Raw genomic sequence first — 25,751 nt, 5'->3', positions numbered from 1 at the left:
GCCGGCGGAAAGGGCGGGAGCGGCTGCCGAGGTTCCGGCGGCGCGCGAGGGGCGGCCCCGGCGGCGGGAGCGGAGCTCTGAGGGGCCCGCGGGGAGCCGGGGCTGCTCCTGCTCCGTCCGCTTGGAACCCGCCAGCTCCTCGGCTTCAGCATCCCTCACCGCTCTGCCGTCCTGCCCAGCCACAGAACGAGTCCTTACCTGCTGTGCAGGAATGCTGCGGGATACATAAATATACAAGCACCTACATCCATCAGTAAGCTTCTTAAATACAGTTACATGGCGGCATTCCACCTACTGAGCGAAGCGTCAATCGCTTCAATGCAAGCACGCGTATTTTTGTATGACTTACGGGTCGATTTGAGGAAGAAATTCTTAAATTCTTCCCTGTGAGGGTGGTGAGGCCCTGGCACAGGGTGCCCAGAGCAGCTGTGGCTGCCCCTGGATCCCTGGAAGTGTCCAAGGCCGGGTTGGATGGGGCTTGGAGCAACCTGGACACTGGAAGGTGTCCCTGCCCATGGCAGGGGTGGAACTGGATGGGCTTTAAGGTCCCTTCCAACACAGCCCATCCTGTGGTTCTCTGAACACCACTGAAGTTCCTTGGATGACCGTTTCCGCAGAAACAACAAATTTCACTTTTGTTATTTCCCCTGCATATTCACTGTTTCCAAAACAATTTCTATTTTTTCTTTAGTCTTGTTGCTCACTATTCCTGTTAATATAGCCAAGAAAATATTTCCATCATTATTTCAAAAAGTTTCCTTCCCTCCAATTGCAATATTTTTTCGTTTAGCCCCCACGTTGAACACAGATTTAAAAAGAAAGTTCTTAGAGTGTTAGTGTTAGTTAGAAAGTGTATCAGTCATTAATCTTATGTCCTTTCTTGTTAATTAACAGATACATTAGACTCTACTATGTTCTCTGCATGCAAAACCCTATTTTTCTCAGCTCATTAATGAACTCTTTCTTTCCCTCTGAAGCCCCTCTTCCTTCACCTTACAGAGAAAAGAAGGTGGAAACAGGGATAAAACCCAGAATCTCCTGGTTCAGTGTAGCGCCTCCCGTAACACCAGTCTAAGAACAGCAGGACTAAAACCACAGATTTGGAAGAGCCAGATACAGCAATGTAGGCAAAATAACCCAGCACAGAACACCTGTGCCAGAATATGCTAGAAATTTCTGGAAAGTTTTTATTTTGCATTTAATGGCTTATATGGCTTTAAACTAATCTCTTAATATTATTCATGGTGTATGATTATATTAAAGTCTTAGCACCTTAAATCAATAATAACAATAAACCAGCTAGCAGCCTGTTAACACCTTATTACAAGCTCCTTATTCACATAGCAAAAGAATAGTGAAAATAGTAAAAAGTGACTAATGGAAACCAGAGGCCACGTTGCCCCTGTGGTACTGCCAGACGTGCTAGAGCAGAGTGCAGCACAGAAAACAGTCTAGCAGGAAACATCCGACAATGCCAGAACAAAAATAGAGATTTAAACATCAGCACTGGATTACTGTGCTGACAAATATGTAGCAGAGAAAATGACGAGTTATGAATTCAGATAGAAAAGGGGTAAGATCAAATCTTACGTTCCTTATATTTATGTTTCCAAGTGTCCCACAGAGATTTTGATTAAAACTTCCATTCTGCAGCTCCCATGCAATTCTGCGAACGGAGCTGTCATTTCTGCTTTTTAACATGTAAAAGAAATACAGCTCCAGAATTCTCACAATGCTGGATCATCCCTGACCTAAATGTCTTGTGCTGAGGAACAAAGCATCACTATATTGGTTAGATGAGATAAGACAAACTCCCCTTGCACATCCTTTTCCTACTGAGGGAAGGCACACTCAGGAAAGTATAACATCATCATGAAACCCTTTTGTTACTGTTGAATATAATTCTAGGACTGCACTGGAGCAGAGCTATTTCACTGTCAATGTCTTACTGTTTCTCAAGTGCTTAAGTATTTATCCCACCACAAAATGCTGTTGTTTGGTGTTGTGAGTTCCTGTTAGCTTCATTCATAAGATGCAATCAGTGCAATCCTATTTCGTGATGACAGTCATTATCCACTGGACCAGAAGTCCTCCTTAGTACTATTTATTTGACAAAAATGATTATTCAGGATCTTTAACTGCAAGGTTTGTCAGTCCCACACAACACCAAAATATTTCTCTGTAGCTCTATCAGCAAATGTAGAAGTGAAATATGTAAGTATGAATAATTTTTATGAAAATTTCATGGACCTTGAGAAAATGTCTTGCCATGTTTTTCTCTTTAGCTATTTAATTGCAATGTCATATTAACAGAAAGCAGCATACCCAATTCTGCATGGATGAATAAGCACATTCAATAAAGAAGATTTAACAGAGTAAATCAAACACTGGATTAAACATTTTCTGCATAACAGACCACAAAATGGGCATTCATTTTACCAATAGATCCTCTACATTAGAAACAAATAGAAATGCACACCAACGTAATTAAACTGCACATCCTGTGTCCTGATTACTGAATTTCCCCAATATTTTGTTAAACTAGGTCTCATCAATTAGAATTGCCAAAATGCATTCCAAAATGCATGCTGAAAAACTGAGCGTAATTTTTTTAAACATTTGGATTCAATAAATTTTTCTCTGTTTTATGAAGTAATTCTTCCGTATGTAATCCTACATATTGCAGAGGATTTATACACAACGTTTAGCAATACCAATTCAGAAAGGCATACAAAGATCCGTTTTAAGATCGCACTTTTAGCAGTTTTAAATACTTTTTCTGACAACTTTTCCACCTTTGAGTTCAACCAAAACATCTCTCATAAAAACATGGTGTTTTACTTCATAACTTTTATTTGGGATTTTCACATGTTCATAGAACTACCGTTGTTACTTTAAAGTCTGTGTTGTTAATATCTATCAAAACGCTTTTCAGAAGTACAGTAATCTGAGCAAAATCTCATAAGCTCTGGAAGCGTTTTTATTTTCCCAGGTAGGAACACTGAAGCCCAAAAGAAAATCAGGAAGAATCAGCATTAGAATTATGGGGTTTCTAGTTATCTCAAAATCTGTCTCCCACCATTTGATCAAATGTTTCTTCCTCCTAAAACAAACAGCAAATGCTTCATATTCACTATGATGAATTTTAATTTTTTTTTTGAGTTATGTAGTCTCTTTATCCTGCAGTGATCTCATGTGTGACATCTCATTATTCATTCTATTATTCCCTCAGTGGATACAGAATTTAATTCTCCTTGAGTACCAGTTTGAATAAGGATCAGCAGCAGGATCGGGCCTATTAGCTGCTTTAAACATCTAGTGAATAACCTGGTTTATCCCAACTAAATGGCTCATTAGTTCAGGCAGCAAGGCAGTGTTTGTGTGTTGCTGCAGTTGTGCGTGGTTTTCCTCTGGAGTTTGCAGTTCCACAACTGGCACCCACTCACGCATGCACCACCCTGATTGCTGATTAACCATAGGAACAGCCTCGCCACACTCAGGCATGTTTGGGAAAAAATTATTTGTTTCCAAATTTAAACTCTCAGACAACCTTTATTCCAACTTCCTCTTTTTTACCACTGGCTGAGTTGTTCTTCCTCTCACAGCTTGCAGTGGTCAGTCCCAATTGTGCCCATATAACTTGTGTGATATTAGTGGCATTAGACCCTAAACTGCAAATTCTCAGTCAGATGCAGACACTCAGTTCCCATGGATGGATGAATACTCCTGTGATGCAGGCCTTGGTAGATCAGTGACCTGAATATATTTTAAAAACTCTGAATAATTAAACCCACATTCTCTACCTGAAGAGCACTGAAACTCATTTTGAAGTTGCCCTTTTGATTACTATGATGTGTGTAAATTATAGGATTGCTTAGAGAGACTGGAAAGAGAATTACCATGTCACTTGACTTCTGTAACCATGCAAGGCAAAGAGTCTATTTTTTTCAATCTTTATTTAATAACATTCTGCAAAAATTCTGTAGATTTCTCATGGCAATCAAAATTATCTTGTACAAAATGAGCACAGAGGAGAAAACCCAGGATCATAGCTCTGATCAGGCTGCTCTGCCCAGAGTAACTGGCAGAGTATGGAAAGAAAGTTCCACTACAGCTACATTAAGAATTACCTGTAAGTTTTATGGGTTTCCTAAAACTACAGGTGTCCAGGAAGAAGGAGAGAGTCCTTGCAGCCCCAAAATTGAGGTTGGTTCAAAATCCAGGATGCTACAAAGCAGAGTTTAATGCTTTCTGTCCTGGTGGTTCCACTATTTGTATATTCCAGCATCTAAAAGTCTTGGTCAATTATGATACTTCAGAAAGTGTCAGTAAGTACCAGAAAAAAGACATGGACTGGACATATAAGACTGCTGTACGAAGTTGTGTAATAAATCAAGATTCATTAAGATTACGATTTATTGAGATTTAAGGAGGATGAAGTAAAGATGGACAAGTGTGTCTAATGACATTCAGTTACTGCCTTACTTCATTTGCAATATTACTTGAAGCAGTTTTATTGCATAGTAAGGTTTTCAGTCTTGTGTTCTCTGAGTTTAGGAAAATTGTACCTTTTCCAGCACATCTGGAGACTGTAGCTTATGTAAGAAATTAATCTCTTTTCTCTGGAAATATTCCCATTCTTTTATATATTGCATTTCTTTTATTCATCTCTTTTGACTTGTTGCCAGTTTATGAATACAGGTCCTTCAGCCATTAGTGCATATTCCTGCTTCATTACAATCAGCACAAGTTCTACCATGCAAAGTTCAGCCTCTACATCCCGGTCTTTTCTGTTTGATTAACAAACCACAATTACAGCTGAAGGTGAAATGTATATTGCCTTAACCAGGAGATAGGAGCAGTTATTTCATTTCACCTAATTTGTATATATGTATTTAAAAATGTGCCCATACAAATACTGAAAAAACCCCAGGAATTAGTCTGGGAGATGGAGGATACAGAATATGAAACAAAATAAAGCAGCCACAGATTGGAAATCTTGCATTTCCCAATTTGAAGAGAATGACATGTGCAAGATTATTGAGTATTTTTTAAACAGCAGCATTCCCCAGTCTTGAAAATCATAAATGGCATCTGGCTGAAATGAAAAAAGAGGATAAACCAAGACTTTAAGTTCTGAAACTGATAAAGGTCCCTTAGGAAACTCCCCATAAATATTATCATATAATTAAAAGGGTTTAAAGTAGTCCATAAAGTAAAGGAATTGATGTGTCTCATATGCAGTATTTTTGCCTAGACTTCACCAGAGAAACCATAAACAAAAGACTATAAAGGCCTCAGCTGAAATGAGTTCATGCCAGCTGGGATTCTTGTGAAGACATACGTGTCACCAAGGACTCCAACACCAAACTGTAGCCAAGAGACATCTGAAAGTTAGGAATGAGTAACAGCCAGGGACCAACTTTCAGGTAGAGCAGGCTATTGGTGATAGCACTGGTAAAAATCAAATTAATAGAACAACTATGTTGGAAATTACGGAAGCAGGTGAATAAAAATGGTAACACAAACACTATTCTTACTTTGAGAAAGTCTCTGTTGGAGGCCGATTTGCCTCAGTTCCGATGCTGGCTCTGTCAGGGCTCCACTTGGAGCTCTGTGTAAGAGCAGAGATTTAGTTTGGGCTTTGCTGTTGCAGTGGTGGAAATTTAACATTATCTGAGGGTACACACAGCCAGGGAGGGGCTGCCAGACCCTCTTCATCTGTTTCCTCTGAAAGGGCATATATGGAAATATCTGTCAGCTGCAGGAGGGTGACTTGGGGACAAATTTAAGTTGTGAAAGGGCTGTGGCTAAAACGAAAGCTATCAGCTTATAAACCAGGAGTATGTGTAATCACCTCTTTAATAAGTGAATTTACAAAACCCATATACAGCAAAGGGCTCCTTATTGAGCATTTCCCTCCCAACATTACAGTTCAAGCAAGTTTGGTGTTTAAAATACTCTGTTTAGGATTCGAAAACCAGAGAGTAGCAATAGTGGTGCACTGAAATTTTTAAGGCATTTGAAATGAGATTATACTCAGCTTGCTTACAGAAATGAGAATAACTCTTGTTTTTCTTTCAAAAGTTGTAAACTGGTGCCAGACTGTATGTATGTGTGATGCTTTTGAGAATTCAGGATGGACACTTAGGATTTAACATCCATTTTTCATTAATCCAAACATAGTACACTCCATTTAAATGCCGCCTTTTCTTCCGCAGAAGAGAAGACATCCACGTTGCACTTATTAAACTTTAATTAAACTATATGTCTAGGAAAAGAATGCTCCTACTCTAAACACTATGTGGACCAGCTACATTGAACTATTTAATGTTTTTATAAGATGGTTGCAGTTTAATCTGTTTTCAGGGGGCAATGCACCTGAGCATTGTAGCATATCTGCAACCTGAAATTCAACCCCATTGCCTTGATAACAGGGTGTTCTCCAGGGTGTGTGTCCCCAGAGTGATAACGTGCAAAATGAAAACAATAAAAGGTCAAATCTTGTCGTCTGAATGAGAAATGTAACAAATCATAATGTACAGTTCTCATTAGAAAGTTGTTTGTTTGTTTGTTTAGTCTTAGCATCATGTTTTTCAGGGTAAGATGTTGACTGAGCAGATCCCAGATCCATGCAGTACTGCCAGTTCTTTGATAAGGTTACTTCTCCAGGAGCAGAGTAGTTATTCCTAGAACTACAACCACCTCTCTCAGGCATTCTGCACTACAGACTCTCTAAGGGCAGCAAGGAGACTTTGAGCCATTATACTTCACTTCAGCTCTGTGCCTGAAATGATTCAGAACCCAGAAAGCAGAACTAATGGAAGCACAACATTCCCTCCCCCTTTTTGTACCTCCTTAGCACCTAAGGAGCAGCACTTCCTCCTCTGTTTGATGGAGTAAATAAAGGAATAGGCTGTGGCTCCTCACACTGGGAATATTAATTCTATATAAAGACCCTTATTTTGGCCCTTCCATTAAGCCAGAAGAGACAGAATTCCCCCCCCCCCCCTTCAGAAGAATGCTGTGCTGTTGTCAATGTTGAGGCAGATTATTAGGAAGATTTGCAAGAGTAACTACTTTAAATGGCCACATTCATTTTAAAGAAAAGAAATATAATTGGTATTTGCATAGAAGAAAATGGATGAATTTAAATTTTAGTTGATTATAATTATTGTCATCATAATCATCATCATTATCTTTGTATGTCTAAATGACTGATTCAAAGAAGAATTTTTAACACATTTTACATGTCAGTGCAATTCTTTTCTGTTTTGTGCTTTAGTGTTTGGGGTTTTTAATTTGCTTTTTTCAGTCTGAACTTTTCATGGAAGCTATTGTAATCTTCTTAAAAGGTGGAAAAATGTTTCAAAAGAAGTCAAATCTATAAGTACTACATACATCCTTTTTTTTCCCAATAAAATGTAATCAAATTGTACAGAAAAACAGGTACATAAATACTGTGGGATGGCACTTTGAAATGCTCTTAAGAAAGAGATTGTAAATAGTGAGGTGCTACCTAAATCTGGCCTTTTGAGCCAGACAAGGGATGTTAAACAGGGATAGTTGCACACAAATTAGTAGGTGACCTAATCGAAGTGGTAGTGCATCCAGATGAGGGTAGCATTCCAAAAGTCCATTAATGAACTGGAACTGTATGTAGACACTGAGCTCCTAAAGATTTTCAAAGTTACTAATAATTGTTTATATCTCAATACTATGGATACTGATGCAGCTGGGATTTAATTCTGTATTCCCTGGTAATGTTGCTACAGTAAACTGTGTGTATTCAACTAGTAAATCTATATTGTGTGAGTTTATCAGTATTGGCAGTTATGAACAGTTCAGATCCACAATATTTGTTGGTGAAAGCAGTTTCCTTTTTACTGAGTTTATATCACATCAAAACAGAGATGAGCAATCAAGACTACAAAGGCTGTATATTGTGCATAGCAAAATAAAAGTTTCATCATTTCCATTTCCCTGATGACTTTGAAATGACTATGAAAAGCATTTTGCCACAGAGGGATCATCATAGCTGGTGTGATAGCTGCAATTCCTGATACCTGGCATCTGTGAAAAACAGGGCTTGATCTTCCAGAACTTAACCTTTCGTGTTACTTCATTTTGTTTTGTCCCTTTACTCTTCCATGAGGACCAGTGAGCCAAGTGCTAAAATCCTGTTTCTGACCAGGGTTACTGTGACTTGTGGAAACAGCTGCTCCCTGCAGTCTTGCAGATGGCAGTTTCCTGATAGCCTCTTTTCAGATGGCTTCCTGCATGACAAGGAATTCCCTAAATAGGAATTGGTAAGATGGATTCTATGGGAAGCCTTACTTGTCTTTGTTCAATTAAGTTATGGTGTCTTTTTTCCTATTTTCTTGGGATGAATAGAAGCATGTTCATGACACTACACAAAAAGATACCTTAAAAAACATGCTTGGAGCTGTAAATACTCACAGATGAGATGCCTCTGTCCAAGAGAAGGAGTGAGAGAGAGCCTATTGGAAGGATTTTCCTGAGTGGCTGCTGTTAAGCAGAGAAATGGTCAGAAGGACTGACAATTGATGAGCTGCAGCACAGCTGTGGAAAACTTCTGGCCAAAAGACAGACTTGAAGTTTCCTCACTTTTGTCCAGGAATTTGAATTTTTAACATAAATTTTGTATTGAAAAGGATTGCACTGAAAGATGCTGGATTCAGATAAGTTTCACTTAATGGAGAATACCAGCAAACCCAGGATTCCTGGCTAATTTCATGCACTGAAGTGACCACAGTGTGTTCAATCAACATTCATTACTATAACAGCAAAGAAAATTGGTGTCTGAAGTTCTATCACTCTAAGCAAAACCATTTTTTTATTTTCAACAGTTTTCTTAAATTCTGTTGATTATATAAAATTAAGCACTATCTCAAATAGAACTCCCAGTTCAATTTTTAAAATTTAAACTACACTGTACATTTACATTTTAGGGAAAAAATACTTACATTGCAAAGTCTCTATTAAACCTTGCTTTATTCTATATTTGTTGACCTTGTGGGAAAAAAAAAGGGGAAGATCTTGTCATATTTAAAATCATCATGGAATTAAATTGTAAGACATCCCTTCAGAAAAAAATTCCGAAGAAATACTTTTGGTTGACAATGCTCCTCAATGCAAAATACTCTAAAATTCATAATAGTAATGAAAGATACCAGCCATGGTCTCCCAGGATACTAATAAGTTTTAACATTATAGATATGGGTAAGGAGAATTTTCAAAAACTCAAACTACAGGATGGTTGTGCATTAAATAATTATGATCACAGGTGTTCCAACCTGTACTTTTAATTCATGGCCTGATCATCTTTATGCCTCCACAGGTCACTGGTAATTCCATCAGAAAGTCAATGAAGTTAAAGCATATAAAGCCAGGTTTATGTAAGATTACATATTTTTTGTGGGTTATCAGTGTTTGTCACATCAACCTTGATGTGAAAGTAAAAATGGAGGAAAAAAGGAAGATAAAGTCAATAATGTCTCCTGAAGATGAAGAAAGACACTTCTTTTTTCATGTGATTTTATCACTTTATCCGAAACTCACAGAACATACTGAGACACAGAGATTGGTCAAGTTAAAAACAAAACCTGCTCTTAAACATTTGATTCTCATCTCACTCTCATCTCCTTTAACTGAGATTCAGAGAGACTCAATTCTACTGTGGATTCAGCCTCACCAGGTTGGGCTTTGTGATGGGTAAAACAGCAGAATGAGTCCCCAAGGAGGCCTTTCCCTCCACTTCCTGTAAAGAACTGTGGAGTGTCCTGTAGCTAATTTCATTAAATAGTTACTTCTATTAAAAAAAATTAAAAAAGAAGGTTCATTATATTTTTTTCAACCTCTTTCAGAGCTGTGAAAAGGATGACCCAAGAGCTGGCAGAGTGGCAGGAAGGCCTCAGGACCAGGCTCACTCCTCATGGAGTTAAAAAATAGATGAGAATTCTGAAGGAGAGGCTTTTGCAAGGTCTGTGTGAAATCAGGAGCCAGCAGTTGTGTAGATCACTGGCCTGAACTTCCCTATACCTGTCTTCTATTCTCCCTAGACTGTCTTCCTATTTCCCTATACATCCCAGACCTCGTATTAGGTAGGATTTTTATTCCCCTAAGGGAGTGTGAGGTAGAACATCCTGGACTTCATCAACTTCAAACAGTATCCCAAATGAAAGTATTTATCTATTTTTAAATTTGCATTCTAAGTGAAATGCTTCACACCTGCCCAGGCACCTGGTCCAGGGATCAAAGGGTCAAAAAGGCATGTACTGCCTCAACCAGTTTGGACCAGTTCCATTGATTTTTACTCTGAACTCCAGACTGATTTCAGTAAGAACTGGCAGCACATATTGATATTACCTTACGGATTTCAGAAGAAATGTAGTGTTTGAAAAGACAGTATCATAAAATTGATGTACAATGCAAAATACCCATTGATCCCCATTTGTGTCAATAAGATTTCTATAATTTGAAGATGTTAAAACACTGAAGTGTCTGGTCGTATCCAAGGTAAAAATACCACTCACTTCCATGGAAACAGAAGCAGGCCCAAATTATGAATACTAAAATATTATCTGAGTAATGAGGTATTTAAATCTCTATTATTTCATTACTGGTTTGGATATTAAAAAGTCAAAGTATCTATAGAATTTTAATATATGGTAATTTCTTAATATTTACGCTCATGCTTATAAAAGATCTGGACTCCTGAATGATGTAAATCAATTATCCCTGTGTGTGTGAAATGCTGTAACAAGATCAATGAGACCTGAACACAAGGAGGCATCTTAGGATAACAGCTGCAGATGCACACATTCTGTGGTAGAAACCAAACAAATGAACACACACTGCTCACCCTGATGGTTCTCCCTCCCCCACAGAAAATCCCTGCCATTACCCTGCCCAACTGTAAATGCATAAAAGGAAAACCAAGTAAGAGCAGGTAGCAGTCAGGATATCAGCACAGGCAAAGTGCAGTAAATGGTCACTCCTAGAGCCGAGGTAAAAGAAATGCTTTGCATTCAGGTTGGGAATTCACTTTAGATGGGACTTAATGGTCAGACTCTGCTTACAACCAAAAGCTGTACAGTTAATGGCTCTATGGAAAACTGCAAGGATGGATCTTTACTGCCTAAAATACATATTGGTTTTAAAGATGAGCTCAAGATGATTACTTTCACAATATTAATAATTCCCCCAATTGGATTTCCACAAAGTAGATTCAATAAAATACTGAAAATATTTAGTCAATAAATCAATTTCACTTCCACTGAGTCTGGATATCTATAAATTTTTTTCTCATTGATAAAATTCTGTTTATGAAAACCTATTTTCAAGGAAACGACTCCTAAGATTTTTATTGGAAAATGCTTTGCAGTTAAAACAGAAATGAGAATTAATGGAAGGGCCACATGAGCCTTACATGTATTTAAAAAAAAAATCCCACAAACTTTTTTTTTGTTACTTGAAGTAGAATGTGATGTCCATGTTTAAAAATACCAAAAAAATGTAAAGAAAATTAAATACCTTCTTATCCCACTAGATGGTGGTGCCTTCAGATTAGGGCTCAGATGCTCAGACAGACAGAGCCGGAAAACTTTTGCTTTCTTTAACTGACCTGTAAATGTGGAGAGTGAGAGATGAGGTTAATCATGTTCGTCTGGGAATAGTAACAAGCATTTGGGTATAATGACTTACTGAATATATTGGAGTACATGGATTTGTGTCCACAGTGCTTTGCTATGAAGTGTGTTTTAACTTCAATACACATCTAATAGTATTAACTTTTCTTCCTGAAGAAGAAAAGGTGCAAACAATATTGAACCTTAATGATGATTGTATCTTGTGTAAAACAGCTTTGTTCCACCAAGGACCTGGTCCTTTTGCTGCCCTCTCTCCTCAATCGAAATCCAGATTAAAGTGGGGGATCATTAGCAATGACTGCATCTTGTATTCATGGATTTCATTGGAATAAGTTTAAAAGTAGCACTCACATTTTTGTATGACAAATGTACGGCTAGCTTTCAGAAAAGGTATTTACACATCCGTTAGACAGAAAGTGATAGTGCCAAACATGGCAGGTCACATCTCTGCAGTGATAACACAAGTGACATTTTGATGAATAGGAAAAGTAGATGGGACCTTGTTTGAGAGAGTATGTTTGTGCTTTAGTTATCTCAGGCTCTGTAGTAAATGGTCACATCCTTCATGTCTCACATAAAGCTTGAGCTGCGAGCTCAGGGCAGGTTCTGTGAACTGCAGAAATTATCTCAAGGGCTGCATTTGTCGAGGGCTGTCCAAGAGGAGGCCCCAAGTTGCGCTCAGTGCATGGAGGGAGCCTGGAGGCGCTGGCTCACGCCAGGCTGGAGCGAGGTTAGAGCACACAGAGTATTAAATGTGCAACTCTGCCAGTGAGCAGCCAGCAGTCCTGCCCACACAGGCTCTCCCAAACCAGCCACAGTTCCCTGTGTCCAGAGCAAGCCATGGGGACAAACTGCTAGGTGCACACGGTTGTTCCCGAGACCACCCTCCCAAATATGTGCAAAGTAGCCAGTGATCAGTCAGAAGCAATGTGTGAGACTTGCACTGGAAAAAATAAGTCTGGACTGTTTTCATTTTGCTTAAATATCATGATGCCCACTGTTAGTATGAAAAATTTAAGATTAATATTAAAAACTGTTTTGTGGATGAAGAACACAAAGTTCTAGTTCTAGTCAGGTAAGCTCTAACATTAAGCTTTCCAATTTTCTTTTTACAGATAGTGTGATGGTACAGAAAAGTTAAGGATGACCGTGTGTGTCTTGGAAAAGACAGCATTAATCAAGAACCCTAGACTTCTTTTGTTGTCCATAAGTGTTGTTGCTCAGGGGGTTTTACTCACATCACCCAAATGGTCATCCCATTTATAATACCTGAAGTCATCTAGAAACCAGCCCTCCTCCTGGCACAGTTTGATCTGTGCTTATTTGCTGTATGTTCCATTCCATTTATTCTGTTCCTCCCAGTCTACTCTTTCACTTTCTGATTCCCATGTTTGCAACATCTCCTCAATTTGCCATTTCTGTTGCAGGTAACAATCACCAGCAGCACAATATGTCGCATTAGTGTGACCTCCAAGAAAGATTACAGACCCCATAGTCCAGAGACTTCCACATAAGAACGTCACAGCCAAAAAAGGCATAATCTGAGACTTTTTAATGAGCACTTAGCAGGGAATTCCTTTCTGTATCTTAGAGGACTGAGGCAGAAAAATGGATACAGAAATGGATGTGAATACCTCGTTCTTCTGCAGAGCTTTCCTTGTTTTGCATGTTGCATTTCTAACATGCAAAACAATGAAATCTTCCCAACTGTATTAGGGAGAAAGGATCAGCTCTTACTTTCTCTAGAAAGGTGGGCAGGATTTTCTGAAATCCTAAAGAAGCAAAATTCACTCCAATCATTGTTACATGCTGCCATTAAGGGTTGAAATGCAGCATTTGCCAAGAGTGCAAGTTCCTTTATTTGATCCCTTTGACTGTACCAGTATAACTGCCAATCACAGGAAATACCTCTAATAACTCTTCCTTTTACTTAATAAGGAATACCACATCTTTAAAACATTAGAAACAGATGTCACTGCATTACTTCACTGCTGATGTATGTAATAGAAATGACACACTAATTAATTTAATGCAGTATAAATGTACTGATTATTTATCATGGCTGACAATAAAATTATGAAAACATTCAATTACAATCAGTGGTAATTCATTATTTATTGATTCTGCGTTATGCACACATTAATACAATACATTTAATCACCTAAGAGAAGGGATCATTTTTCTATTGATACTTAGACATTTAGATTCATCAGTTTTATGTAAAATCCTTGATGTTTAGGTGGGAAGTTTTAATCCACAATTCCAAAAAAAACTCAGCTGAAATGTCAGAACTAAATTGAATACAAGTGTCAAGTACGAGTGCGTCTAGAAAAATGTGGGCACAAAGAATGACACACTAATTTCAGTCTCTTTCTCACGTCAGTGGCCTACATTTGTTAATGTAATTGTGGGTACTCTTTCTCAAGGAATCCAAGGCATTAAACATTAACCCAGCAAAAAGCTAATACTGTTTTTTCTTCCTTTTCAAGCCGTTACTCAGAATTAGCACCATCAGGGCTTTGCATGCTCAGGACGTAAGCTCAGAGCTCACTAGGGCAGGTTACCAGCCTTCGACTGGGCCCTGCGAAATTTCATTGTTAAGGATGAGAAGATTGTTGTGACTCAGACTCCAGTTGTGTTGGAATTCAGAAAAAAAAAGGTGTTTCATTTCGTTACAATTAGGGTGCATTGCAAATGCATCTTCCAGTTATTTTTTATCCTTTATTTTGGACCCGAAGTTACCTCTGACCTTTGTAAATCTATGTTCACATTTATTCCCTCCCACTTATTTTAGGGGCAATCCAAGTTCTTTACTAAAAAGTAGTATTTTTTTCCTATAATCTACCCACATTGGACATACCTCTATGAAGTCCGTAAAAAAAAAAATATATATATATTAAAAAAAATCACATTGTGGTATCTATGGAATTTCTATTTTTATTGTCCTCCCTCGTGTTCGGCTACAGGAAACTGAGATGAAGCACAAGTATCACTATTGAGCTCTCCAGTCTTCTCTAAACAAAATTACTATTTTTAGTTAATACCCTACTGCTTCACTTAGAAAGCTGTCATTAGATTTTCTCAGTATCTCCCCCTCGTCAGGTGTGTCACCCACCATTTTCTCCCTGGATCCCATGGAGAGCAGGAGCCATGTTCATGCCAGCTGGCAATAAGTAATTTCCAGAATGCTGTTGACTGGGGCTTTCCTCTCTCCTCCTGCGTCAGGGAAGAGCTTTTTCCCATTTCACTCCAATGGGGCATATGCAAGGATGATAAAAACAAAAACAAACAAACGGAACCTTTGCTTGACATCTTGCCATACAAACTCAGCCAATTTTCGTATAGAATCAATACACAATACACCAATATTTCTGTAGTTGCCAGTGTAAGAAAACAGAGTGTTCTGCGCACCAGTCAAAAAGGAAGAAAAATAATGAAACCTTACTTTTAAAATAATATTCTGAAATACTTATTTCAGCTATAGGGAGGCTTAGTAGTTTGTACACATTCAGATTACGTACTGCTGGACTCCATTCAAATAAACCATCTGGATACTTTATAACTGACAAGATATTACTGTATGATTGTTAGGCTTTAGTAACTCTGCCTTGTCTTTAACAAAATTACAGAGAAATAATAATATTCATAGCTATAGTTGATTTGTATATGCTTAGTTGAACTGGACAGCTGCCTGGCATTAATTCTCAAACCTTGAGCATTTTCTAAGTTTCAGAGCAGTTCTTCTCTCCATGGACAGTCACCTCTCAAGGATACTGCTTTTACTACAGCCTTTATGATTTTATATTGCTTCATGCCACTCCAACTCGCTGGGTGTTGATGCGCAAGGCTTCCTCTGGCCTTGCGAAAATTCGGTCTTATTTAGAAATATGTTTAGCTTATGGAAGACATTAAAGTCAAAAAGGGAAAGGAATTCTCATGGTGGATTTTGATTGTCGCATTAATCTCAAAGGGGAAAAAAAAAAGTCTTTAAAAGGGCAGTGTTTGAATCTGATTTATTAAATCTCTTAATAGCAATTATGTTCAGAAAATTAATGCACCAAAGTTTCTATCTAAGTCAGTTATTTGTTATTTCTATAATTTCCAGTGTATAAATATCTCAGATGAGTTCAGAGCTTGATTGTACTGAATATTTTGCCAAAGTAAGTAGCCCCTGCCCCTCAGAGCTTCCGGTCTAAGGTTTGAGCCTAAAAAGGTGCAGAAACTAGTTCAGAAAATATGAGAATTCTTATTGAAAGTATTAATTTAAACTAAGTTATGTGAAAATTCTGCCTTGGTTTCAGGCAGTGAGACCTAAAACCAGTGGCCAGGCTTCTCAGAACACATAAAATCAATGGGGAGAAGGGGAGGTTCCTCTAGAGTGTAATTTAAGATCATTTATGTTCACAAATATAGCAATTTAGTTAGCACACAGTCATCTTCTTTCATCTAAAATGGGATTACTCATAATGCAAAAACATTAAACTTCGCAGAGAAGGTGCCTAAAGAAGCAAGCCTAACAAAAGGAAAGAGAAGATGGCATACACAGGCACTGGAATCATGGAAATAGCTGAAATGCTCTGTTGGTATTGCTTGCTTGGTATCCACTTGAAAAAGTTTTGTTTATTCTCTTCTGCTTGCTTTGTTGAATGCCTTAGGAGAAAGCTAAAAACAACAACAGAAAAGGAGGGGAGTGAAAAAGTTAAAGGACCAGGAAAGAAGGAAAGATAAAGAATAAAAACCAGTGGGAACAAGCAGGCAAGAGGGATGTTGAAACACAGGAAAAACGGGAAGAGGGTGGGAAAAGAGGTGTGATATAACACTGGGAGAGGGTGAGAAGCAAATAACCAATGTAGCCAGCGTGCCCTGGGTCTGCTGGGTGTCTGATCATCCTTCGGTTCCACTTGTTCAGGGACAAGGGACGCACAAGCCTTGGGAGTTCTTGTGTCACCTGCCCTGGATCAGGTGGAGGAGGCACAGGATGTGCCCGGCTCCCAGGATGTTCGTACACCGAGGTACCACACGGTGCTTCTGGAGGCTGCGGGAGGAGAGGGCCGAGCCCGTTGAAGCTAAACCACAACCGATGCCGCACCGAGGCTGGGCTTTTCAAAGAACTGCGTGCCAGACCTCCCGAAAACGGCCTTTGCCTGGTGCGAGTGACCACAAACTTCCACATCTCTCACACCTCCCTCCGTCCTGCTTGTGCCCGTCTCTGGAGGGGCTCGGCTTGCTTTAGGCCTGACTCAGAGGCCGCGGACCCGCACTCCTGTGCTGTGCCGGTGCCACGGCGCTTGGTGCGTTCCTGGTCCGCGTTTGTCTCATGTACCAAACGGAACCTCGCACCGCCACCCCCTCTCCCCATTCCCTTCAGCTGTGGCGGGGCACAGGTGTTTTAGCACTTACAAACGTGCCAGGGCGCAGCGACCGCTCCAACTCCCCGGGGAAGGGATGGGGACGGCCCTAGCGCCGCCTCCCCTCCGCTCCCTTGCCTCAGAGCGCGAGGGAGCGCCCGCGGGACCCCCTCCCGGTCCGGGGACCGAGACCCCATCACAGCCTGGGGAGCAGGACCCCATCGCAGCCCAGGGAGCCCCGTGGGATCCCGTCACAGCTCGGGGAACGGGACCTTCTCCCAGCCCGTAGAGCAGGAGCCCCTCGCGGCCCGAGGGTCCCCCCCGAAACTTTGCCCCGAGTTGCGGGCGCAGGGACGCGCTGCCCTCGCTCTCTCCCGCCCCCCGCCCCAGGTGCGCGGCCGGCGCTGCCCCGCCCCGCCCGCGCCCGCAGCCACTCGCGGCGGTGGCGCTGGCGGCGGGCGGGGCGCATTGGCTGGAGGGCGCCGTCACTCTCCCCCGGCGGCGCTGGGGAGGGGTCTGGGCGCTGCGTGCGGGCGGCGGGAGCGCGGCGGTCCGGCGGCACCGCACGGAGCGCAGCGCGGGGCTGAGACAGTCGCGGGGAGCCGCGCCGGCCATGGCGGTGTCCGCGCCGCCCGTCATCGCCGCAACTTCCAGCGGCGGCGGCGCGGGGGGCTCGGCGGGTTTGTTCCGGGCGGACCCGCTGTACTCCAGCCCCGCGGAGTCCCCGCGCCTCACCAACAGCCTCGTCAACACTTTCCTCTCGGCCGGCGGCGGCGGGGCCGGCGCGGGCGGCGGTGGCGGCGGCGGCAACGAGTGTAAGATGGTCGACCTGCACGGGGTGAAGGTGGCCTCGTTCCTCGTGGAGGGGCAGGAGCTGATCTGCCTGCCGCAGGTCTTTGATCTCTTCCTCAAGCACCTGGTGGGAGGGCTGCACACGGTCTACACCAAGCTGAAGCGGCTGGATATATCGCCCGTGGTGTGCACGGTGGAGCAGGTCCGCATCCTGCGCGGGCTGGGAGCCATCCAGCCCGGCGTCAACCGCTGCAAGCTCATCACCAGGAAGGACTTCGAAACTTTGTACAACGACTGCACCAACGCGAGGTGAGCGCAGGCTCCGCTCTCGCCCCCGGCCGGCCCGCGGGGAGCGCAGCTGGGGGCGGGGGCGCGGGTCCCGGGGGAGGGAGGCGTGGGGGGCACCGAGGGGCTGAGGGGGAGCGGGGCTGGGATGCGGCGGTGCCGACATGGAAAACTTTCCCTGCTTCCATCAGCCCCGCGATGGCCGGCACCGCCGGGCAGCGGAGCGGCTCCGCGCGCCGGTCTCCAAACTTTTCTCCAAGCAGGGAAAGCCGATAGTTCCCGAAAACACTCCTTAAAAAAACCCCCGAAACACAAAAGTTTCCTCCGTTATTGTTGTCCCGCTGAAAGCCGCGGCTGTGCTCCGGCCCCGGCGCTCCCGCGGGCGGTGCGAGCCGGGTGCCCGGGCAGGGGCTGCGGGTCCCGGTGCCCCGGAGCGGCTCCGCTCCCGCACTCGCAGCTCTGGAGCGGCCGCAGCCCCTGCCCTGCCCGGCTTCGGTCACCGAGCCCCGGATCCCTGCTGGGTCCTGCATACTTGGGGTTATAATCGTGGTTTGTGACCTCATGGCTGCTGCCTTTAGAAATGATAATGATCTAAATAAACACAAAACCCTCTCGGGGCTCGGCAGGAACACTGGTGCCGTGGGGCAGGGTGTAACGCAGGGACTTCGGAGATGACATTCCCTGCTTCAGCAGTTGGTGAGGGACATCTCCAGAAACATTTGCACGTCAGTGTGCTGCTGCTTTCTGTGGCAGCAAACTTTCTTTACAGACGCTTTCAGCGAGCTTTGGGTACGATATCCGACCTGCAGCGTGCAAATGTTCAGTAACTTTGGGCTTTGTGTCGCTAGTTCGACCTGCTTAGCACTGAGCGGGGGTTTTATTTTTTTAATAACAACTTTCTTAATTTCGTGCCAGTTCGGGGCCTGATCCTGCTCTTGCTGCTGTGAGCTGAAGCAGGAGCAGACCGGGCGTCATTCTTGAATGCAGTATTTGCTTTGTTTCAAATCACTTTATATTACAGGTGACGTTTTAGAGATTAATTCCTAGATATGTTAATACGAACTATGTGCTTTTTTTTTCTTGCTCTTGTTCTATGTAACACCTTCTCCCGCTGCCTATTTCAATGTGAGGCACCTCGATGACATCACACCTACTGCTTTATTAAAGTGATGGGTTTGGAAGTAAGGTCTGAGACTTACATTAATTTTATTCATATACGTTAGATTACTAAGGGGCACATTTAACATGTAAATGCTTCTGTGAAGTGTTTCTGAGACTCGACTAGCATGAAAGTTGATGGTTAAAGAAATACATCTCGTTAATTTCTGTGACCGTGCCAAAGTTTTCCATTAGGGAAATACAGGATCTGATTTGATGATGCAGCCTGTAGATGCAGTCTAATGATTTCTGCTCTCTTACAACCAGTGATTTAAAGTCTTGAAATGCTAAAGTGTTAAATGTTTAAAACTTGTATTTCACAACTTTTTTTTTTCCTTTTCTCTTTGATAAAGACTTATGGGCGTGATAGGATGAGGGAATGGGTAATGCAGGGAGCAGTGGGAAGGGTGGCCGGGGGAGCTGTAGGTGAGGAGCCGAGTGATGCTCCAGGAGGGCTGAAAGGAGCAGTCAGTGGAACGGAGCCCTGGTGAAAGGCTGGAGATCAGGCAGAGCAGTGTGAGGGGGCTCTTGCAGGGCAGAACCGCGTCTGACCCCAGGCAGAGCTCTCAGCTGAGACTCACACGTGTTGAATGTGCTTAAGCACAAGCTCTCCCCACCCTGCTATGAAAACATTTTATTTTTATCTGTTCAGGAATAGCAGATCCCTTTACATTTTGTTTGTTTATGCCTCATGAAAATGTCACTGGTTGGAAGAACCTGCTCACATCAATGTGTTTTGCATTCACGGTTTCAGGTGTAAGGCATGAGGAGTGTTATCAGCACACCTGAAACTTTGCTCAAGGATTGTAACTTAATGTTAATTGTATTCTGCCATGCTAATTAAATGCTTAATACCTCATTTTGTTTGCAGATTATTATTTCCCTTGAACAGTCCATACTTACTGGAGAGAATGTTGGGTAAAAATAGTTAAATACATGAATAATCTATTTATTTTTGTTTGCTGTGAAGTGACCTGGGGAGCACTGCAGTGCATGTTACCAAATCAAAACAAATCAAATACAGTAGAAGTGTTAAAAGACATGCTCACAATATTTAGTTCTGTACCTGGAAAGTAAAGGCTTGAAAATACATGGTCTTTTAGAAATACTGCTCTCCACTCAGAAGACTGTGCATTGCTTTTCTAGTTAATATTTTTTTTTTTATTTGATAGGGATTTATATCTGTATTTGACTACTGTAGAAATGCTGCAGTACACTCAAGAGCTGCCAGAAAAAGCAGTAAGAAATGCTAGGTATTATTATTTTCACTGGTGGTTGACTTGTAAAAGTTGACGTCTCTTATGTTAGTGTGCACTTATAGTAAGTTTTTTAATTGGAATGCAAACCAGCAATTATAAATAACTAAAAAAAGAGAGAAATTCTATTTCTGCTGCTTACTCGACTGCATTTTTTTAGTAGAGTTTGTCTACAGAGCTAGTAAGAGCTGCAGAGAAATACACTCGTGGGCAAAAGTTTTTTGGTGTTTGTGTTCTGTAACAGGAGTTACTATGTCCAGCAGTTTTGACCTGTGTCTTTTTGTAGTACATTCACCTGTAATGTTTAAATTTTCATCAGCATGTTTACAGAATGTTCCTAAAATGTTTGTTGTTAGCCAGCACCATGCACTCTAATTTGCAAGCAACGTTTGTGAAATGAAACTAACTGCTCATTTCATTACAGGTCCCACCTTCAAGTGAGTACAACATAGCGACAAAATCTAGCTCCTGATGGGCAATACCTTAGAAGATCACTTAAATTATGGAGGCATGCTTAAATTTAGTAGTAAAGCATAACATTTACTTAACTAAAAAAAGCCAGCAAACTGTAATGAGGATTTATTTTTTAAATGAAATTTAAAACTGTAGTAAGAATGTGTTTATGATAGTGCATACGTCAATCCTGAAAAACAGGATTGTATGAGTATGATCGCAACCTCTTCCACAGGGTTCTATATGTGATGGATGCTATTGACCACTAAAAAAGCATAGTGTTGGTCTGGATTATTCAGTGAATAGTCAGAACGCTTTCCAGAAAAGAGCATTTCAGTGCATGGCATATTTTTTGTGATTTAAAGTAACCAGTTAAGCTAATATTTTGTATTACTTCGGCTATTCACAAACAATAAAAGGCTTTAGAAATGAATTTAAGCAGTAAATGCAGACATTTAATTTTATGAGATAATGAGGGTCTAGTCATGTTGACTATTAAAAGCTACCCTATAGTCAGCAGTACTCTGTCTTTTATTAGGAGACTGATGTCAAGATTATAATTAAAGCAATCCAGCCATGTAGCACTGCACACAGCTTCCTGTATATTGATGGGAAATGTGGACATCTGATTGTCCATAAACTTCTAAGTGGATGTTTAGCTTGCATTCAGACTTGGCCAAATTTGTGAATTTTGGAGGTGTTAGCATTTTTAAATACAGAAAGATCAGTTTTTCAGTTGTCTTCCTTGGAGAGGAGGCTCACTTCAAACACTCTGGAGAGAGATCACTGGCAGAGTGCATTCTGCTTGAGATGGAGAAAGGAATTTTCCCACTTTCTGAGCAGTGCAGTTGTGCTTTTGGAAAAATCCCTCTTTCTTTTTGGGTATCTTTAAAGTCTGTGCCTGTTCAAAACTCCTAAAATACTTGAATATTTTCATCAGATGCATATCTAATCTGGAGAACCCTTGATTGAAATTCCCTTTTTTCTTCATAGCACTAGAGCTCCCCATTTGAAGTATAACATGCTTTTCCTCTAAAATGGAGTATTTGTATGATTCCTGCATGTGTATATGCATAATACATATGTAATTTTCTACTGAGACTTCTACAACTGAAAAATACTGTGTTTGTGTAGCGAAGACAAAAAAGCTAAACAATTAGGTATTAATGATATTCTTGTTGCATATTCAAAAGGTCTTTGCAAGCATTTCTTCTCCTTTTTTTCTTTTCACCATTTCAACCTGCAGAACTCTTCACTGTCACTTCAAATCACACAATTCTACAAAGATAAAACAACATTTAAACTCATTTGCTTTGGGAGGAAAATTGAGCATTTGCACCCAATAAGCCTGATTGTGGAACTGCATGCAAATTGTGTTTTGATTTATCTCTTTTGCACTTTTTTCCATTTGAATTGATCTTGCATTAATTTCGCCAAGCGGCTCTGTGAGGCTGCAGATGTTGCCCTGTGTTTAATAAATCAATGAGACAGATCTGAATGAATCACTTCAGATGGATTCTCTGCTCGGTTTGATGTCTAGATGTTATTCTTAGCTTGTTATCATGACAGATGCATTAATGTTCCCATACACTGCCAGCAATGTCAAAGAGATTGAAGCTTTTAAAGTGGCGGTATCCCCTTTTCCCCCTTCTGTTGGAATAACTAAATTGCCTTTAGGAATAGGTCAAAATATAAATTTGATCTTGACATTATTGTGGGGAAGATGCTAAACTTCTGATTGTATTATAACACAGGCAAATGCAGATTCTTACAGAATGATTAATTATTCCCAAATAGTGGAGATCAATATTAAAATCTAAACATAGGATAGCTCCTTAATAGAGTAACCACTTTCTCAGCATTAATATTTCATTGTAATAGAAATGATACGAATAAATAATATAAGACTATAACATGTTAAAAGTATTGCTATAAATAGAATATCATAGTGTCTAAATTGATTACAGCCTGAAGTAAGGCTTTTTCTCTTTTTTCTTCTTTTTTTACCTCATTAAGAATTTTCTTTTAAAGTTAATTATGTCTGCATTCAACATCTGTTGGATTTAAAATACTTGTTTATTATGTTTCTGCTACTACTCCCCATGTAGGGCCAGATATATTGGAGAAGTTGTTGATCACTGTTAATTTTGGGTCAGTTCAGTCTGGTATCCATTATCTCAGAACCTGTGGAACGCAAATCATAAAAGAGGCTGGAATGTGTCTTTGTAGAAAGGTTTTAAATTCTGGAAAACATTGCACAAAGTATAAAGTACTCTGCCATGAGTAATGAAGATCTATTTCCCACATAGGCTATGCACAGCTTTTATTGGCTTTTATGCCTTAGTGTTTACTAAACCACTTGTGGACATCTTTGTTTTTCTTTAGAGGATAAAATAGTATCTTGTGCAATCATTTTGTTAAACCTGGTCTCTCTCTCTCTGTGGCACTTTTATTTTAATTAAAAAATTATCAGGAATGTTCCTTTTCCTAATCTTTCCTCCACACTGAAGAACTTTGACTTTTTGTCTTTTAGGCTTCTGAGAATAAATTGGAGAAACTGGCTGTAACAGATCTAGATTTATGTTGGCATTCTTGGTATTCTTGCTCCAGTAGTTCCAATTTGATAAAGGAAACAATATATATAATAGAAATTCACAGTTTATTCAAATGAGTTTAAGCTTTAGCATTGTTATATTTGCCTTTCTCTCACCAATATATCAATGTGTGGCAATAGCATTATGCTCAGAGAGCCTCCAGAAGGGACCAGCTCTGTAGATGGGGAATTATTCTCACGCTGGGGCTGTGGCTGCACACGCAGCCTCTGTTTGTGCACTGGTTTGAAAGGCAGGGAAAATCAACTTTGGTAGGACTGAGGAGCACAGCAAAACACACTGAATTAAAGAATAGTGTTTTGTTGTATGGCAGTGGCCTCAGAGTGAGAAACTAGTCTCTACCTACCTTAGTAATTTTGCAGAAAATATTTCAAATGAGCCTCGTGAGATGTTTTAAAGAATTTTCTTGTCTGTTTCGCTGCTTTCAGGCAGGAATTGACATTTTGTAAGGGCTGTTCGTCAGGATCAATATTAAAAAGGTGTTGAAATCTGGGCTGTGGGGTCCCTGTTTTTGACTTTGCTGAGGTGAACCTCCCTTTCATGTCAGGGGCCATTTGCCAGAACAAGGGCAAAGAACTTAAAAATGTTTCTAGGATCTGAGCCCTTCTTGTCAAAGGTAGGACATATTTACCGAATCCTGCATTTGATAGAATTACGTGTTTCTGTTTTTTTTGGGTTTGATCTTGTACTTGCTGAATGTAGGATCTTGAGTCTCTTTTGTGCCTTTCCAGGCACAAAATTATCCACATCCTTACTTTAAAATGTGGAAAGTTCCCAGCTGGTTGCTTTTGTAAGTTCTTTGTGTGATTATCAGTGTAATAAAACCTGTAGCTGTATGGAAATGCGTAATTTCAATGATTATTTACATACACGGTGCTAATATCAGTCCCAAACATAATGAGGCTACTTCAGGGTTAACTGTTGTCTGGGATGTGTTCCTTTGGTGTAAGCCAAGGCAAGGTTTTTATATGTCCCGATTAAACCTGCATTCCCAAGCACAAGTATGTTAGTTAGTAATGATTCTTAGTGATTTAGATTTATCCTGCTTGATATTAGAACTGTCCCTCAGGGCTACATGCTTTTGATCTTTGTTCCCTCTTGGTAAAACAGGGCTATCCAAAGTGACCCAGTAATAGGGTTTCCCCTCTCTCTCCATTCTACAACCTGTAAGAAACACCAATACCTATTAACTAATGTGCTTTGATACCTGCCCCAGAAGGTTCCAATATCCGAATCCTGTAAAGCAGAAATTTCTTTGCTCGCCTTTAATTTTTGGTAGCGCAGCCGTGTTGTTGTTTTGTGTGTGTGTGTATAAAGTTTATTGTCACTAGCGGGCGTGGGGAGATTATATTCCCTTGTCAGTACATTTTGACCCGCTGAGCCCATTTTGCTCATTAAAATAGATTATGTCAGAGCCTTTCTTGACTCACTCACAAATGCCACTTCTCCAGAAAGTAAGAACCTAACCCAATTAATGTGCTCCCTTTATTACTGTGCAGTGGCTTAAGTGTGATGTTTAGCAGTGTATATTGTTGCTACGATAAGGTATAAAATGTTCGATTGCAATTGTGCCTGATGTTATCAAGTTTCTGGAAATTGATATCTGGTACCGGCATTTAACCTACATCCACTCTGTCTGCTATCTATGGGATGGGTTAAAAAGAAAAAGTAGTATTGATCTGTAGCTGGATTAAAGTTTGAAATCGGCAACAGCATGAGCACAAAAGGCTTTTTTATGATTTCTCAGCTTGCCATTGATCTACCAGTTTTATTGCATTCATTATTTATTAAAAGAATTTGCAAGCTAAACATAATGTTAAGCTAGTTTGCACACGGGGACTGCACTTAGGAAATTGAATGGAAATTGCATTAGAGATGAACATCTGTGCTATTTTTCCACTCGTGTGTTTATGGGTTTGTATAAAAGGTGTATTGGATTAACAGTTATAACCATTATAGCTTGCAGCAATATGTTAGAACCCCAAGCATTCAGTAGTTATTTAAGAAGGAGACTCCTTTTTTCTTACACTAAAAAGTATGGTAATGCCATGACAAACAGAGCTTTTATTGGATTATTCTTTATTAATGGATTTTTTTACTACTAATGTGTAAAACTTGAGGTATCTTGCTATATTATGCATGTGCACTATTATCTATGCTACATAAAGCTCCATT

At 40.6% G+C, this 25,751-nt stretch overlaps 1 protein-coding gene and 1 long non-coding RNA gene across 3 annotated transcripts in view; both read left to right on the top strand.

Moving 5' to 3' along the window:
• Positions 1 to 49: 49 nt before the first annotated feature.
• Positions 50 to 13,768, top strand: LOC125333444. The gene is made up of 3 exons (XR_007206859.1): positions 50 to 253; positions 9,888 to 10,003; positions 12,788 to 13,768. It is a non-coding gene; the product is annotated as an uncharacterized LOC125333444 (long non-coding RNA).
• Positions 13,769 to 17,580: 3,812 nt separating this feature from the next.
• Positions 17,581 to 25,751, top strand: part of DACH2 (dachshund family transcription factor 2) — a 249,558-nt gene continuing 241,387 nt past the window's right edge. Inside the window, exon 1 of one of the 2 annotated variants that reach the window (XM_048319119.1) lies at positions 17,581 to 18,121. In XM_048319119.1, the coding sequence (XP_048175076.1) occupies positions 17,634 to 18,121 (488 nt within the window). In that variant the 5' untranslated portion in view covers positions 17,581 to 17,633. The remainder of the gene's footprint in view (positions 18,122 to 25,751) is intronic. The other variant, XM_048319118.1, reaches the window with a different exon arrangement.

The sequence above is a fragment of the Corvus hawaiiensis genome, chromosome 14, assembly GCF_020740725.1.
Source record: "Corvus hawaiiensis isolate bCorHaw1 chromosome 14, bCorHaw1.pri.cur, whole genome shotgun sequence".
NCBI lineage: Eukaryota > Metazoa > Chordata > Aves > Passeriformes > Corvidae > Corvus > Corvus hawaiiensis.
The sequence above is the reverse complement of the archived record's forward strand: the minus strand, read 5'-3'. Positions and strand labels throughout refer to the sequence as shown.